The sequence below is a fragment of the Dunckerocampus dactyliophorus genome, chromosome 12 (genome assembly GCF_027744805.1).
Source record: "Dunckerocampus dactyliophorus isolate RoL2022-P2 chromosome 12, RoL_Ddac_1.1, whole genome shotgun sequence".
NCBI lineage: Eukaryota > Metazoa > Chordata > Actinopteri > Syngnathiformes > Syngnathidae > Dunckerocampus > Dunckerocampus dactyliophorus.
In genome coordinates, this window is record NC_072830.1 from 8,858,138 (window position 1) to 8,875,804 (window position 17,667).

Here is a 17,667-nt window from a genome sequence, read left to right on the forward strand (position 1 = left end):
AGCATCTCTTGCTGTTATGTCATGGCCAAGGTGATGTCACTGGGCAAACACTTCACACCGATTCACTGCCCTGTCACACACAGTGACAAAGTCATTTACATGCGCCTTGTCGGGCCATTTTATCAGGCTGTACAGGGCATATATGTAAGAGATTTGGCTTGGAACAAGGGCTTTCAAAGTGGGGCACACAGTGAGCCTCCCCTCAGAGAATATAATAAGTTTGGGGCCTCTCCTCCTCCCTGAAAAAGGATTGTCTGGAGCACATTGTGCAGCGTTTTCTCCTCACGCCACACTGTGTACTCTCTCACTGTAGGGACTAAAAATTAATTAGTTTTGACTTTGAACTTAACTGAAGTTAGCCTAGAAAAAGGATGCGGGGGCCATTTTCGGCCAGCAGCTTGTATTTTATTGGCCCGCGGCACATTCTAAAAATATAATTAAACAAGAAAACGACATCAAACATCTTAAAAGTGCAGAGAGGCATACAGTGATGCCTCGTGGTTAACTGTTTCCAGAGCCGACCATAAGTGAATTTCCGTGAAGTAGGATTCCTTCTTTATAAATCTCATATTTTCATAGTTGGAACATAGAAAACCATGCTCCATGCTCTTCTACTTCCTCCTTGGAAGCCATGGCGTCTCTACATGGGCTTGGTTTGAAAACAGGGGGGGGGGACTGTTGGGGGAGGGTGTGACAGGCAGGGAGGACTTTCAATATTAGTGCAGACCTGCCAACATGTATGAATTTGACGTACTCGGCATGCAGTTTGACTCTTGAATACGCTTGTATGCTTCACTGCTTTTCATTTTGTTGCATTTCACTGGTTTCAGTTTCGAGTTCAGTCTGTACAATACAGATAAATAAATGGATATTATTAAAAAATGTGTTACCTTTGTTGTGCCCTGCGATTGGCTGGCGACGAGTCCAGGGTGTACCCCGCCTCTCGCCCGAAGTCAGCTGGGATATGCTCCAGCAAACCCCCGCGACCCTAATTAGGATAAGCAGCATAGAAAGTGGATGGATGGATGTTACCTTTATTTTATAGCTGTCACACAGCGTATGATTATTAACACCTATTTATGTCCACGTCCTAACACCTATTGCTGTTTCTCTTTTTTTTTTTTTTTTTGTTTACTTTAATTTTTAGCATGTGCCACAGGCCAATAAAAAAACAAGCCTTAAATGGCCCCCAGGCCGTTGTTTGGACACCCTTGATGTAAGATCATAACATCATGACTCAAATGGCATAAAGTGAAAATCAATGTCTCTCACTGCACATTCTGTTATAAGATGCGCCACAATGAAAGGCACAAATTTGCATGGATACTTTTTGCATAAACATGGAGACTATATAATCCAAGAAACCACAAAATTCGTATATATCCTCCAAAAAAGTCTTAATATTATTGAATTATCAGGGTGCTGTAGGATACTTTAAAGTGATTGCAATAAAAAGTTATTATTTATCTTGATGTGGGATTACATTCCTTTGAACAGGTATGAACATGTCATTTTTCTGCTCGCCTAATGACGAATGTTTGGTTGAAACATCTCATAGAAGACTCACTGCTACTTTTGTCTTTGTCCTCCTGTACGCATGGATAAGGATATTTTGAAACCACATATTTTTCTATACGTTTTTCTGTACGTCTCTCAATCACACACATACAGAGGTTTTTGTCTTTTAAAAGCAGAGAAAACTCAGGCCAGGGTGAAGACTCAAAACTCCGGCTTGTATTCATGCGGATGGCAAAAACTGAGCTTTTGCTTGTTGCTGACAGATGACGTAACAATCATGTGCCGTTATTCCCACATTAGATGAGTGTAGTTTAATGTGTGCAATGGCTAACATAACATTGGTGCTTTCTAGCATGCCGAAATGACTTCTTGTGTGTATAAGAGAAAACATGTGCTTACTTTCGCTTTACATTGATGAAAAAAGGCGCCATGGTGGGCTTCGGAGGACACTCTACTGCTGCTGTTTTGCTCGCCGCCAACGATGGCAATTTGGGTCAAGACCCGATCGGACCTCTAGCTGGGGGGACAACTTGTCGTTATTTTGGAACAATGGCTTGGGTATGTTAGCATGGCAAGAAGCTTGTGAATGTGTTTGACTGAGCTGCTTCGCTCGCTCATAGAAAGCTTCCCTGTTATATATGCCTGCCTTGTTCTGCATAACAATTGTCATGGCAGCAATTAAAGAAGGACAATTTTACAGACACAATTATTTCAGCAAATATAGTGTCACAGCCGAAGGAGTTCTTTCTTGATGGATACAATGAACTACACTTCACAGCATTGTAGTGATAATCAACATCTGTTACAGTTTAATAAAGAGCATGTTTCATCCATTTTCACTTTTATATTCAATACATTTTGCTGACTAATGTGGAATAAGCTTCTACTGTACACCGCCATCTATGGAAATGACATCATCTCGCCTCTGGTTAAAATTGCCTTAACAGACCATGGCTGCAGCGTCCCCTTACTTCGGCATGCGCATGACAGCCTGCGTATGCATATTTGTGTGGATAGCAATGGTTTTAAAACGTCACCATGTGGATAGAGATTTTTTTTTACATCGGAGAGGGGCAGATGTGCGTTTTTGAAGATATCCGTATTTGTGTGGACATGGCCTAAGGTCTCTGCTGCTAAGCGTCTCTCACACACTCCAATTGGTCAGAAGAAGACACTTTTTTTTTTTCTTTTTCATGCAAGGAAAATGCTGAAACGTTTCCTCCCCTTTTTCCTCACTGCAATTTTGTTTTTGATCAGAGGAAGTGAAGCAGCAGAACAGGAGATGACAACCGCTATCTAAGGGTTTATCTTCTCTCCATGTAGCGTGTCTTTGCCCTCCCTAAGTTCAACCACCTCTTGCTCGATGCAAAAATAATCAGGAGGCGTCGCTTTCCTGTGATGGAAACTCATGGCGACTCATTACATTTCCCATGCATTTTCAGTCTGACACTGACTCCAGTCGAACCCGAGGAAGACCGTGACATCCTCAAACCAATCACTAGAGCCTAGTGGTTCTTGCCTGATGATTGAAACATCAACAAGACAACATTTTGAAAAACATTCTGCCCTATTGACTCATTTACATTCTGGTCATCTCTGAATTTGTGTTTAGATGAATGTACGAACGGACCAAAGTCAGATATTCCTTTAATCTATGTAAGTCATGTCGTTTGTAAGCTCTTCTTTTCCTGTACCGCTACACACAAAAGGGTGAAAATTTGTCAAAACATGCATCCCATTTGTGTTGCCAGTGATATTTTTCTGTTATAAACCTTATATATTGGATTGGCTTGAAATTTCTTACACAGCTCAATGCTCATCCACTGGAACTTGAGGGTGTTTGGCTCAGTCACCACAAAATTTGGTACACGCCTTTTAGGGGACTGACAAGCACATTTGTGTAAAATTTGGTTGAAAAACATGGCCGCCACCAAGCAAAACGTCATTATGGGGGGCACAGGCGGGACTTGGCAAATAACTGGCCATAATTCATATACCATTTGTCTAATGAGTATAAAACTTGGAGTATACCTGTATTACATGCATGCTAGCATGTCTTCCAAATCCTTTTGACCTCATAGGGGGCGCCACAAATGTTATTTACACAAAAAAGATCCACAACCTAATTAGCTAGCAGGGGTGTAAAATTTTACTTATCATAAATTCCGCACCCACTAAATTTAGAGGAAAAAACTGATTTGTACATATACAGGTATAAGTCGGACCGGTGTATAATCCGCATGTGTCCACATCATAAATGGCACAATGTAGCGCACATGAATCCGTGAGAGCCAGGCAGCTCTTTGACAGGATCCAATTATGAGCTATGAACAAACTCAGAACGAGCTTGTCAACCCATTTGAAATGACAGGAGGTCATTACTCAATATAACAGTCTGACTCACAGTGTCATCTTATAAAGACACTAAACTCATCACACAGCAACTTAACACTCAAAAGGTGTACCTGATAAATTTGAACCAAACATGTACCAATACGAATTTTAAAATGGAAAAAAATCCAACATTTTAAAGTTTTCCCATAATGCATTTTGTCTAAGCAGAGCATTTTAATTGGAGGACAAGCAGCAGAGAAAATGATGATTTCACTGGATTGCGCTGCAATGCTGCCTCTGTCCACCAGAGGGAGCCAGAGGAGCTCAGAGCCCAGAGGGAGACTGACGTCATTGCAGTGCCCCAATGAACGTGTTGCTAAGACGCAATGCATTATGGGGAAACTTTCTTTTTCATTTTAAACTCGTATTGGTACATGTTTGTACATGTCTTAGTTATACATTTTGAGTCTACAAGCACTTTGTGAGTGCACTGATAGCTCGTGATTGGCTCCTGCCAAAGAAAGAGCTCACGTTTCCTCACTGACTCGTGAGCAGCATCGTATTTAAACAATGAGTAGCAGTAGTTCGAGATGTCACAAGATTAGAATTTAGCCATAAATTAGCCGCACCGCTGTATAAGTCGCAGGGTTCAAAGTTTAAGAAAAGAGTAGCGTCTTTTACACCAGAATTTACAGGAGATATTTTATGACTTGTCAATTAACTTGCTACTAAACAGGTATGGATTACAAAACACATGTGCAGTTGATCGACTGTCTTTAAAGGAGCATGAAACGGTGTGTGCTCCTGCTTGAGGTGGTCAAGCTTCATTGTACCCCTGGTTCCTTCCAACCCACTCTCCAAGAAGCAGTTGCACAAGTAACAGGAAAGGCGACCATTGCAGCAGATGCTAATGAGCAGCTGCCCAGATTGACCGCACGATTACAGCAGGAAGTGTAGTTATCATGCTGCTGCTCTCAAACAACATCCACGATGACATAGCTGCAAAATGTTGTCGTATTGTATGTGATTGAAGAGTCAGTGCTGAATCCGCTCAAAGTGAGGCCTGATTTCTAACTTCATGGTAGGTTTTAAGACAAAAGGGGGCGGGTCGAGGCAGGTCTGTAGGAAGGCTCTCAAGCGTTTACGATTGTGCTTTTATATTGCAAGCAATCCAAACATGTATCGATCTTCTCGTTTATGCCAAACATGAATAATGTATTTTTTCCTCTGATTACATTACAGTGTCATTTTGATCAGTGGGATGTTTGACTCACGGGAGCAGGACTGACAGAAGGAGCATGGTCAAACACCAACCCCTCCAAGTCTATGAGCGCCAGCTGTGTTTGTCCTGTATCACTGGGATCTACGGTTGCCGCTGGAAACGCTATCAACGCTCCCACGATGACACCACCAAGGTAAAAATATCTGATCAACTTGTGATAGTCTTCTTCATCACTCAAGCAAACCCAGCCATCATCATCGTCATTTACAGCGGGATCTTGAACACCACCGCTGCCTCAACCGCAATTATTACTGCTATTATTACATAGATAGATATAAAGTGTCTATCTATCTATGTCCTCCAGATGGTACAGCGTATACAGATATTTCTGCTGGGTTTTTTTTACGTTCCCCCCACCCCCCACCACCACCACCATTAGCAGTGTTTTGACAACCCACCACGTCCACTCCTGCTATTCCGAACATGGTTTAGCAAAGCATTGGCTCAAGTATGCTGCGTGTGGACTGTCATGGCGAGTGGACGCGCTGCCACACGCTCAAGGTGCTTCAAAGTCTGTAAACTGTACATAATTGTCCATAGCGCTTGGCTTAAGTACATATTTGTGTTATTAGTTATTAGTATCAACATTTCAGTGTTTTGTTGTTACATTAAGCCTTTTTGCTCAATTGTTTTTGTTTACATTACAGATGACTTTTTTCACTGGTCAAACATCGCTCCCTCACTCTATCGCAGGGTTTCAAAATTTGATTAATAAATAATTGGTATTTTGTGGTTGAGTATGGCCTATTATTAGTCAAAAATATTTAATATTAATAATACCGTTAATATAATATAAATAATAATATGATATTGAAATACAAGTCATGTGTAGTATTGTGGTCACTAGGCATCAGTAATGTTACATTGATAACACATTTGATTACCTTAACTTGCAAAATGGAGGCAGCCATGATTGCAAAGTCCGACATGACATAGTGGAAAAAAACCTCTCCTCCAATTCCGTGTGGAAGTGGTACATTTTTGGCTTCTTACTTTGTCCTTCTTCACCACTCCGTTTCAAACCCTTTCATAAGTTTAGAACAAATATACTGGAGGCTAATTAGTTAGCTCGGCTGTTGCTAAGCTTAAAGCGGCGGCCGTCTCTTGTGTCCCTTTAGAGATTCTGTAGCCTGTGCGTAAGAGTTGCGCAATGTGGTGTAAACAAAGAATGGAGTGTAAAGGTGACTATAGGGGTGTTATTTCATGTCTACAGGGCTCTAATAATGGCAAAAACACATTTAGAAGGTCATAAATGTTTTCTGTGTGCAAACTACAAACATTTTCCATTTGTTACTATTGAATCCTACTTTGCGTAAATTCACTTATCGCGGTAGGTTCCGGAACCAATTAACCGCGATAAATGAGAGATTACTGTACCAAACGACGCAAGGAAGGAACAGGAAGCGCCAAAACCATTCATGGCGGATCAAATTTATTAGTGGTGGGCCGCCACAAATAAATGAATGTATGGGAAACACTGTTTATTCGGGTTTGAAATTTAATGAGAAGTTGGCCATCTTCTAAAAGGTCTACAAAACCAGCCAGAAATGATTTTTTATAATGTGAATTATCCTTAATTGTTTTCTTCACAGTTTCTAAAAACAAGATATAGCATGTAGGAGGTGGAAAAAAAGTACAAAATGTGTAATGGGGAAAAACTAGATGCACAAATGCAATATTTTGCCACGTGTGGTTGGTCGCAATGCTCTCAAACCTCAGGGACTTGAGCATGAATGTCCTTGCTGGCTTTAGTCCCTGACCTTTATCTTGTAAAGATTTGTGTGCTATTCAGATACTCCACCATCTCTATTATCTGTTCCAACATCCACTTAGAGTTAACATGTAAACCTTTTAAATAAAGGTGTGAAATGTAGTTAAAGCTGCTTCAGACATTCCAGTGTTTTTTTTTTTTGTATCACGTGCCAGGATAAATATCACTCTAGATACGACATTTACCCTGACCTTTTCCTGTGGCTCTTCTGTTCTGTTCTTTTTCTTTTTTTTTTTTTTTTTTGTAAGGACACAGGTTGTGTTGCTGCAACAAGCCAAGAGCGTGCACACACTCAAATGCACTTCAACACTCGGTTGGATAATATATTTGTGCCCACATGCGAACCGTGGACGAGGGGAAACCTTCACCACACATGCAGACGTATCCTGTCACTCGTCACATTAGCCAGATCCACTAAATTTCCAGAGATAGAAAAGGTGCTTCTCAATCAGACGTAAAGCTTCACAAAACAAAATGTAGAGGTATTGATTTTTGGTCTCCTGTTTACGGGAAACTGGACACCGTATAGCTCTGTTTCCTGCTTGCAAGTGGTAGTCTTCTCCGGGCCAGCAGATAGCATAGTGCTGAGTCAGCATTCTTTCTTTGAGGCGCTCGTCCTTTTTGTTTTGACTATTTGGACAACTTGCCTTGGACTCTGCACATTTGCATAGGGGTAGTACAGTATTCTGTTTATTAAATACTGCATTTCAGGTTACATATAACAATCCATCCCAGGATGCTGGTGGACAGATGATTTTTTTTTTCATTGTTATTTTTTTATAGGAAATAATGTAAAGTTAATCCTTTAATCCCTTCCTACAAACTTAAATCTTCGTGATAGCTTTAGTAACTACACTGTACAGTCGTTGTCATTGATAATAATAATAATAATAATAATAATAATAATAATAATAATATGCTTTGTCACTGATAAAATGTGTAAATATATATATATATACACATTATATTAAATATTTTGTTTGGGTTGGTTTAAAGAAAAAAGTAAAAGCGGCCCCCGCATCTTTTGATTTTTCAGTGTGTGCCCCTAAGTGGAAATAGTTTGGACACCCCTGTGTTAAAGGCATAATTGGGATTTTTTTACATGAAGTTGTATGACATCCCCATCAGCAGTGTAGTACATCAACAGTGACTTATCCCCCAATTGGTCTCGCAAGTCCAGTTTTGGTCGGATTTCCGTGATGAAGAACATAGTTGCGCTTAGTGGCTGTGTCATTTAAGGTAAAGAGTTTGGCTTCTCAAAACAGTATGCGTTCAAAAGAGTAATACATTTGCATCATACAAATGCCTCCTGGAAAAAAATCGGACATTTGTCTCCTACCGTATTCCTACGCACTCTCCATTCTTGTGTATGTGACGAAGACGCTCGCATCTTCTTCCACGATGGAGCGCCGTGGCCATCTTGTTTACGTGTGTGTTCCACAGCGGAAGAAAAACAAAAAACTAAACGGCAGCTGTGGAAGGCTGTTCTGACATCTTGCAAAGAAATTCAAGCAAAAACGCTCCAAATTGTGACGGTTGTATCAAAGAAAGGATCTTATGTTCACATGTAACTTGGCCTGTTCAAATGTTAGTGATTGAAATAGATTTTGCTTTCAGTAAATATGACCTCCTTTTGCTGCAAATTCAACAAATGACCATTTTCGCTTCGTAACAGCCAGTGAAATGCTTTGAAACTCTGTTACTCAAGATTCAAGAGTTTTATTGTCATATGCATAGTAAAACAGGCAGTTATACTAAGCAATGAAATTGTTATTCTGTTCATTCTCCCAAGAAAAGAAAGACACCCCTATTACATTACATTAGAGGAATAGTGTTTTTATATTTGAAAAAAATACTGTTATCATTGGGAGGTTTGTTCAATTAACATTCAGGGTGATGACTTAAATGATGATGACTGTCATTTATATTGACTATTTAGCTAAATCAGAGAAAAATATCATTGGCATAATAATTTCAGCACAATACACTGTGTTCCAGAGTGTATTGTACTGGAGACGTGTGTCGTACTTTTCCTACATTGCGTTAGTTCTTATCTCTTTGCAATCTTTGGTAATCTTCCGAGGTATTCAACCTCATTAGAGGCATAATTTTGCGCAAAATTTTGATCAAATTCCAGGTTTCACTGTAAAACAAGCATTTTAATGGGATGCCTAACTTACAGCAGCATATTTGGTCTTGTGTGCGCATCCTCGTATATTATAGGTACGTGTGAGGTGTTAAAACAGAGCTCCCTAAACAAACAAGGAGCAATCAAGAAGGCGTATCGGTTGCATGTAACAAGACCAGACTGAATCGCAGGAGCGTGAGAACTGAGAATCTGATGCAGGAGCAGCTGAGGGAGCATTCACAACCCACAAAAGCATTATTCTGTCTCGCTCATTTTTTTCTTTTCAGCTTTTTGTTCAGCAGAAAAAAGTCAGTCAGGCTAACTGTGCATGTGCTTCTGTATATGTGTGCGTGTGAGTATGTGTGTGTTCAAGGTGCATTGTAGACCACGTCAAACACACAGTGCAAGCTGATCTGGCCGCTCAGTAATAATTGAAAGTGTTTCCATTTAGTCAGTCTTTAACGCTGACTCACACAAAGGCTTCAGAAATGGAAGCAACGGTTCGCCAGTGTCAGTTGCCATTGATGTTGTGTTCATGTGACGACACCAGAACCTTGGCTTTTAATGTCATTTATCAGAGATCAAGACAAGAACATCAGTGTTTTCTATATGCTGATTCATTCATGGCAGACCACTATAAATAGATCTGCTGTTACCTGTTTGCACATTATAATACATGACAGCGCACCTGATCTGCCAGGGAATAAGGTCAGTGTTGCCACCTTATCAACTCTGTTGTTATATTTAGCCAGTACCGTAAATTCCAGAGTTCCAGAATATGAGCCGCTACTTTTTTCACATGCCCTTGAACCCTGCAGCTTAAACAACGGTGCGGCTAATTTATGTCTAGAAGAACTACAGTTTCCATTATGCTTAAAGTGCAAATTCAGGAAGTAGTGAATTGGATGCTAATATCACATTTTGAAGTCTTATGCAGTGATCATGTTTGGTCGGACAAATCTTTTTGATTAAGTGTAGAATTCCTACAGCTTCTGCTCGGACTGCTTTGACCGCGGCAGCTGTTGAACAATGGAAAAAAAGCTTTTCAAGCGAGTGATGCCTGGAACACAGAGTGTAGGTAGGATTGCAAGGTTTATAGTAGATGAATCGATGATTAATTGATTTTCCAATTAATCGACAACTATTTTAGTAACCCGATTAATCCTTTCATTTAAAAATGTATTGTAAATATCCTGATTTCAGCCTTTCAGGTGTGACTATTTTTAAATTTCCTTCGTCATCCATGACAGCAGGCCTATTATCTTTGCGTTTAAGACAAAACAAGATAGTCACACACATCAGCTTTGACTTTGGAAAAGAGCGATCGACATTTTTGCCTCTTTCTGATATCTTGCATAGCAAACCACGTGCGTAGAGCATGCGTAAGAACATTCCCACGCAACGTATGGGATTTATCCACTTGTACTTGTGCGTAGGAAAATGTGCACACGCAAAACCTAGTGGTAGAACAGTGACAATACAATTAGCTATGGCTGTGCCTGTCCAGAGTAGGCCATATCATCTTGCTACGTGCTTCCCAACTTGACCATCAAACAAGGCACCGCCCCTCCCACTGGAGCAGAGGAGCCAATGCCAAACGCAAAGCCTGCCCCTAACTTTATTTATTAGTTATTTCTTATTTATTTATTGGTGATGCACATGTAGCAGTCTGTACCAGTGACTCGTTGGTTTGCAGTTGAGTGTTTGTGATGTTTGTCAGTTGATTGTTTATACTTCTCTACTTCCATTTCGGTGTTGCAGAAATTCCTTTCCCTCGCCGTCTCTGGTATGATTTTGGTCCATTCATGCATTCTTAAAGGGATTGCTGCTAACGGGCAGAAATTTTTAATCCTATTTGATTAATGGAAAAAAATAATCAACCGATTAACCGGTTAATAAAATAATCGTTAGTTGCAGACCTAGTTTTATAGTGTGTCTTTCTGTGTAAAACCATGTTAGAACGGGGACACCTGCAGCTTATAGACAAGTGTGCCCTATTTATTGACAAAATAATGTCTTTAAATTTGGTGGGTGCGGTTTATAATCAGGTGTGCTGAAATTTACAGTAATCAGACCCCTCTGGATACTCTCCCCTATCTAATAGTAGCACGTCTTGTGGCATTGAAAAAAATGTATAACATACGTACAACAAATTTGTTTAGCTCATCATGTCCCTTTTTGCTAATGTGTGCAAATTTGGTGATCACGTCATTACGCAATCCCGCCCCACCACCGCCACAGATAGATTGCATTCCTGTGGGAAACACTGAGCATCATGTGTCAGGTTGACTGTGTGTCATTGTTGTGCTCTAATATATTTCAATATTCTTTGCAGAAACCTACAGTACATAATTGCTAACACATTTACAAGTGAACTTGTCAATAAGTCCATAGAAGCACTTGTTCTAAATGTTAGAAAAATCCCAATATTAATTTAGAGAATTATGTGCAGCAGATAAGATGAATTTGCTTCTTGCACATGCACACATTCTCAGCCATTTCTCTTGGTGCTGTAAGTGCACTGTAGTGCATACGCCTTGTGTGAAATTCCAGGGAGTTATCCGGATACGCACAGGAATGTGACAAGTTTCTGAGAGGTTAATTCCAGTGAAGAGTGAGGCCTTTGCCTTTCAGATAATAAAGCTAAGCAAATGAAATCCTGTCTTTTCATGTCACATTTGCGGCTTTCTTGACATTTTTCCTTGGAGACTGTACTTCCTGAGAAGACTGAGGAAATTTGGCATGTCCACCAAAATCCTGAGTTGCTTCTATAGATGCACTATCAAAAGTGTCCTACTGCCTCCATCACTGTTTGGTTCGGTAACTGTACAACACGTGATAGGAAGGCACTCCAGCGGGTGATCAAGACCTCACAGCACATTGTTGGGGCAGCCCTCCCCTCATTGCAAGACATTTATAAATCTCGCGTCCTACGAAGAACAAAAAACCTCATCAAGGACAGCACACATCCACAACACTCATTATTCACACTCCTACCGTCAGGCAGACGCTATAGGAGTTTGAAGTCCAGGACCACAAGGCTGGCGAACAGCTTTTAACCACAGGCCATCAGGCTTCTCAACGAAGCACTCACACACGCCGTACGCAACACACGCACACACTCATAGCACTTTATTATTTATTTATTTATTTGTATTAATGTCTCCTCTGTTGTTGTTGCTTAATTTATTGGTATTTATGTTTCTGATGTTCTTATTCATTTTCTTGTGTTTTTCTTTCTTTTTTTGGGAGAATGAACAGAACAAGAATTTCATTGCATAGCAGAACTACCTGTTTTACTGTGCATATGACAATAAAAACTCTTGAATCTTTAATCTTGAATCTAGTGGAATGAACAGAGAGAATGGGCCCTCATCTAATTCTGCCTCTTTGGGAAAATGGGGCTACTAGTGAGTGGATACAGAGGGTTTAGCAGTTAGTTTTGTGAGGCAGCATATGCTAACATCAATGAAGGCACAGAAGGCACAGCTGACAGTCCCAGTGTGGGAATATTTTGGTTTTAAACAGAATGAACACGATGAGCGCATGAACACAGACGACAGACACGGACAGTTTTCTCGACTAGGGGGAAAAAAAATACCGATGGAGGTGCCTCGGGCAGCAGAGCCTTCGTCCCAGCAGTCAATGCTGGCAAATATAAACAAAATAATGCACGCTCACAGACCGTGTCGGTGGTTACATTGCAAAAACATACATACAGGCAACTTCTGTTTCAAGCTAATGTCTCACACAGGTACACCGTACACTATACTTGAGTCCCATCTAGTGGTTCAAATGTGAATTACACCATTAACGACAATGAATGAAAAAAACAGTCTCAAAAACTGTTGTCGATAACATCAATTATCGCTCATTTGTAGCACAATTATCGACCAGCAAAATTTGTTATCATGACAGGCCTATATGTGATATGTGGCATCTACATTTTGTACTACGTTGGACCGTGTCTATGTAAGTGCACTATAGCGCTTCTTGGAGCCACACACTCTGTTGGAGACAGGCGTGGACAAACGTAGCTCATTAGCATTAAAGCTACGGACACACAGACGAGTGTGTTCCCAGTAGGGCTTACTAAAGCATTTTAAACGGTCTAGATTCCAGCAACAAGGCTAGATTTTGAACAACACACTTCCAATACAGTATTACAGGACCCCTGAGACATATTTACGATTGTTGGAAAATACATCGACATGGTCCCTTTTTAAATAATGCCTCTCCAACTAATTGTATTTCGTTCTGAATAAGCCAAGGACTTCTTCGCACACTTTGTCTTGGGCAAGCAGCTTCAACTAGGCAAAATAATGATGTCACTGCCAGTCTGATACGCAGTGATGGTAATGTTCTGATACTGCTATGCTATGTCGCTCCATGCCACAGGGTGGAATATAATAAATGCCAGCCATGCAGAATGGTAATGTGATGTCGCGGTGGGGGGGGTCAAGCCTTGTCTCCTCATCAGCCTGTGCAGCAAACAGGAAAAGAGAGTTTAAATCCAATTTTACAAACAGATTCCTCTGTTTGTTCACTTTTGAAATGAAAAGTAACTTGTAATGGTTGTGGACTTATGTCTTGTGTGTACAGACATTAAATCGGGTTAAAGGCTCTTTATCAAAAAAATCTAAGTAATATTTCCCTGGCGTCAAGGTGTGTGATAGAGCAGGACAGTAATTAGCTGCACGGGAAGTTTTAATAAGCAAAGCGAATAAGGGAATACTTCATTCCAAAAAGGTCAGGAGCCAGCTTGACCCAATGTGCCAAACACTGGGCACCTTTTCAAGAAAGTTAACTTTTAATAAGCTCTGATAACTACTGACAGTATTATGGTAAAGCTGTACTTATTAAACATTTTTTTGGAGCAGGAGTCGCGAGTTAGCCTCCATGGTGGTGTTCACTTGATGTATTTTGTGTGTTTACAGTGGGAGCTGCTGTGGTCCCTCGTCCTTCTCATCACCTTCTGTGCTCTGCTGGTCTGGTTCTACTTCTGGTTGGAAGCTCGCAACGACTACAGTGAGTTCAACTGGTGAGTAGCTATTGGGTCACGTGTTAATTGTATGGGCTTGAAATGAATTAAATCCTTGTCATGCTATCTATTTTGTCCACGTTTATTTGCAATTCTTCTCTTGCCGTCTAAAACTCCTCTCCTCGATGTCCCCTTTTCCTCTTATCATCATCTACTGCTGCCTGTCCGGTTATTCTTTCCCCACTGGATCCTTCCTTTTCCCTCCCCCCATTCCCTGTTTGTCCCCTTGTTTTCTCTCAACCTTCAGTTACCCTTTCACATGCTCTCTCCTTCTGTATCACCCTCTTCCCTCTCTAAAAAGACACACGTCCGCTCGTATCAGCAGATCACACTCCTGTTTTATTTGGGGCGAGTATGTCGTTCCCTTTCAAGAGGAAATGCAAACTAGGCCTGCCTTTCAGATAATAACAGTAAGAGTGATTTAGCAGCAGGGAGTGTCTTGGACCATCTGCAGTGTAAATGCATGAACAGAGGGCTCCCTGTCTCAGTGACACTCCAGCCTGACATTGTAATTAGTGTTTGTCAAGTTCAAAGGACATACAGCGCAACCTCCAAAGTCAAACTTTCCAGGATAGAAATGGGAATAATCAGTACCAGGGTCAAATTGCTGTTATCATAACACCTTTTTCCACTGTACCGGCTATGTTTTATCTAACAACTGTGATACAAATTTAAAAATAAGCTCCCCCTGTAATATTAGGCCTAAATACAAGACGGCAGTCCCTCGTTTAGATAGACAGAGATAGATAGATAGATAGATAGATAGATAGATAGATGGATACTTTACATCAGGGGTCACCAACGTTTTTCCTTGTGAGAGCTACTTTTACAAAATGAAAATGGCCAAGAGCTATTCATTTTTGTAACATTTATTTTCAGAGCTTATTTTAAATCCAAACAAAGAGAATATGCTTGTTTTACCAGAACATGAACAAGAGCTGGTGTCCACAACTCATATTTTGTATTTCAGAATGCATTTCTTTCTACTGTTCTTTCATTATTAACTGAAAACCTGAATGTGTGTCCTAATAAACATAATCACTTAAAAATAAAACAAAGCAAAATAGGAGAGTTAAGAAAAATAAGAAAATAGAGTAAGAATAAATAAATAAATATGTAACAGATGACGTCCATTTTAATAATGCATAATAAGTTAAAAAGTGTAGTCCTGTGTGTGTTTTTACCACTCCCACTATGTTGTCTTGAAAAGTCGCATGGCAGGGGGGAGGAATGATCTGCTCAGTCTTTCAGTGGAGCAGGGCAGTGATAGTAATCTGCCACTGAAACTGCTCTTCTGCCAGGAGATGATGCTGTGCTGCTGGTTGTCCATGATGGAAAGGAGCCTCCTCGGTGTCCTTTGCTCTGCCACAGATGTCAGGCTGGCAGCTCACTGCCAATGACAGAGCCTGCCTTCCTCACCAGTTTGTCCAGGCGTGTGGCTGCTCCCCCAGCACAGTTATATCGATCGCGGTTAATTGGTTCCAGACCCGAACACGATAAGTGAATTTTTGCAAAGTAGGACTAAATAAATGAAATATTTTGGTAGTAAGAGCATAGAAAACCTGTTTATGACTTTCTTAATATGATTTTTACCATTATTAGAGCCCTGTAGACATGTAATCACACCCCAATGTCACCTTCTATAATACCCAATATAGTACTTGTATATATAAACACAGACAATAAGCTTTTAAGACGTAAATAAGACTCGTGCTTGTGTGGGTTTCAATAAATGTCTTTATTGGCACATATAGACAAACAATCATTGACACTCACATTCATACCTATGGACAATTTTGAGTCACCAATTAACCTAACATGCATGTTTTTGGAATGTCGGAGCAAACCGCAGTACCCGGTCACCGTGTACCCTGTTAGGAAATAAATAGGGTTTGTCAGTCGATTAAAATATTTAGTCATGATTAATCACATTTTGTCCATAGTGAACTCATAGTTAATCATATTTAATCACAGCTAGAAATACATTTTTATCAATAAGTAGGGATGTAAATCTCTTTGTGGCAAACGATTCGATACGCAACTACTTCTAACTACTTATAATTTTATGTAAAGGGATATAAATTTTGGAAAGATGGGCCATTATTTTATTCAATAAAAAATATACAGCTAGAAATCCCGCAGCTTTTGCATGCTTAATGCAAGGTGCGATTTGTCCCACTGTTTGATGGTCCTTGAACGCACCTTCTACATTCTCCCACGCAGCATAGCTACATACTTTATTCATCTCCAAGAGAAATTGACACAGATGGACTACTCTACTGTATTTTCCCCTTTTTCTTTCACCTCATATTTGGATCCAAATACTGATACTATGTGGGAAGGCATAAAGGTGAAATTTTATGACCTTATTGAGCGCTAATGTACATATTTATTTGGTACATAACCTATTCGAAAGACAAACTCCAGGCTGGTACTGGTGGACGGTGGCACTTTTAACTTGATGTTGTTCCTGTCATAGTTTTACACAATACATAATAATGAATAAGATCAATTAGATCGCTATAATGTACGTACAGTATGTAGTACTTAGGTGTCTAGCTATCTTTCGCTGCTAATCTTAGCACTGCTAATTAGCAGCCGTGCTATTCACAGCCATTCTCGATTTCAGCCATGGTCGTCACATGTACAAAAATAATAATAATAATAAAAATAAAAACACTCGTTACTGTAGACCACTGCACATGACAATAAAAACAATACCTGCACCGCTCCAGTCTCTTGCCGGAGACGTAATCTGTGATAACTCAAATCACAACGAAAGTAAATACAAATAACTTGTTGTAAGAGCCACCTGTTGGGGTTTTGAAGCTAAATTTACCAATCAAAATACCATTTTCTTTCTCCATTTCTCCTCAATATTTGTTCCCGCTTGTGGCTACACACGGTGCTTCCTCAAACTATGGTGTGGGCCGAGGGTCAAACAGGACACGCGCACGTTAATCGCCGTTAAAGGAAACTTCAACTTTGACAGCACTAGAGATAAATAATTCAAAAATAAAAACCTGTCGTTGGCGATCAAGTCTGGTGCGTGTTACTAGTGACACCTAGTGGCCAACGTAGACTACAGTTCCTCAACGTCTTGTATTGCCTTAAATTGCATTTGTACAGTATTTGAGTTCATTTAGAACATTTTTATGCTTGAAAATGCTTAATTTAGGCCTAGAATACATATTGTTTGCTGATACAGTAGACGCCCCTACAACGTAAATAATCCGTTCCAAGAACCTTTATGTTATAGGAATTTTATGTTATACGAAGCGTAAAATACATGTAAATAGCCTAATCCGTTCCAAGATCTTCCCAAACTCACACTTTTGGGCCTTCAAAATATTCAAAGTCCACCAAATATGGACAGCATAAACATAGTAGAGTAACATTCCAATATAAAATAAGGTAAATAAGGTATAATGGTCGATGGGGAACGGCCGTATAGTCTAGCAACATCACTTAATTTCATACCACCGTCATGCTTCTGGATCATTTCCTGCTTTGTTTCGATCGACAACTTTTCCCTTTTTTTCCTTCTCACGTACACTTGGTTTAGGGCCCATGACTCCGGTAATTTTAACACA

At 40.1% G+C, this 17,667-nt stretch overlaps 1 protein-coding gene across 11 annotated transcripts in view; it reads left to right on the forward strand.

Annotated features, from left to right (window-relative positions):
- gdpd5b (glycerophosphodiester phosphodiesterase domain containing 5b) overlaps positions 1-17,667 on the forward strand; it is a 59,150-nt gene that overhangs the window by 23,831 nt on the left and 17,652 nt on the right. For 10 of the 11 annotated variants that reach the window (XR_008573102.1, XR_008573103.1, XM_054793624.1 and 7 more), the window contains 2 exons: positions 5,095-5,267; positions 13,971-14,074. Coding sequence is in view for 8 of the 11 variants with exons in the window: in XM_054793624.1 (XP_054649599.1) it covers positions 5,151-5,267; positions 13,971-14,074 (221 nt within the window). In the remaining 3 variants the exon portion in view is untranslated. Of the gene's footprint in view, positions 1-5,094; positions 5,268-13,970; positions 14,075-17,667 lie in introns of those variants that run through there. The other variant, XM_054793628.1, reaches the window with a different exon arrangement.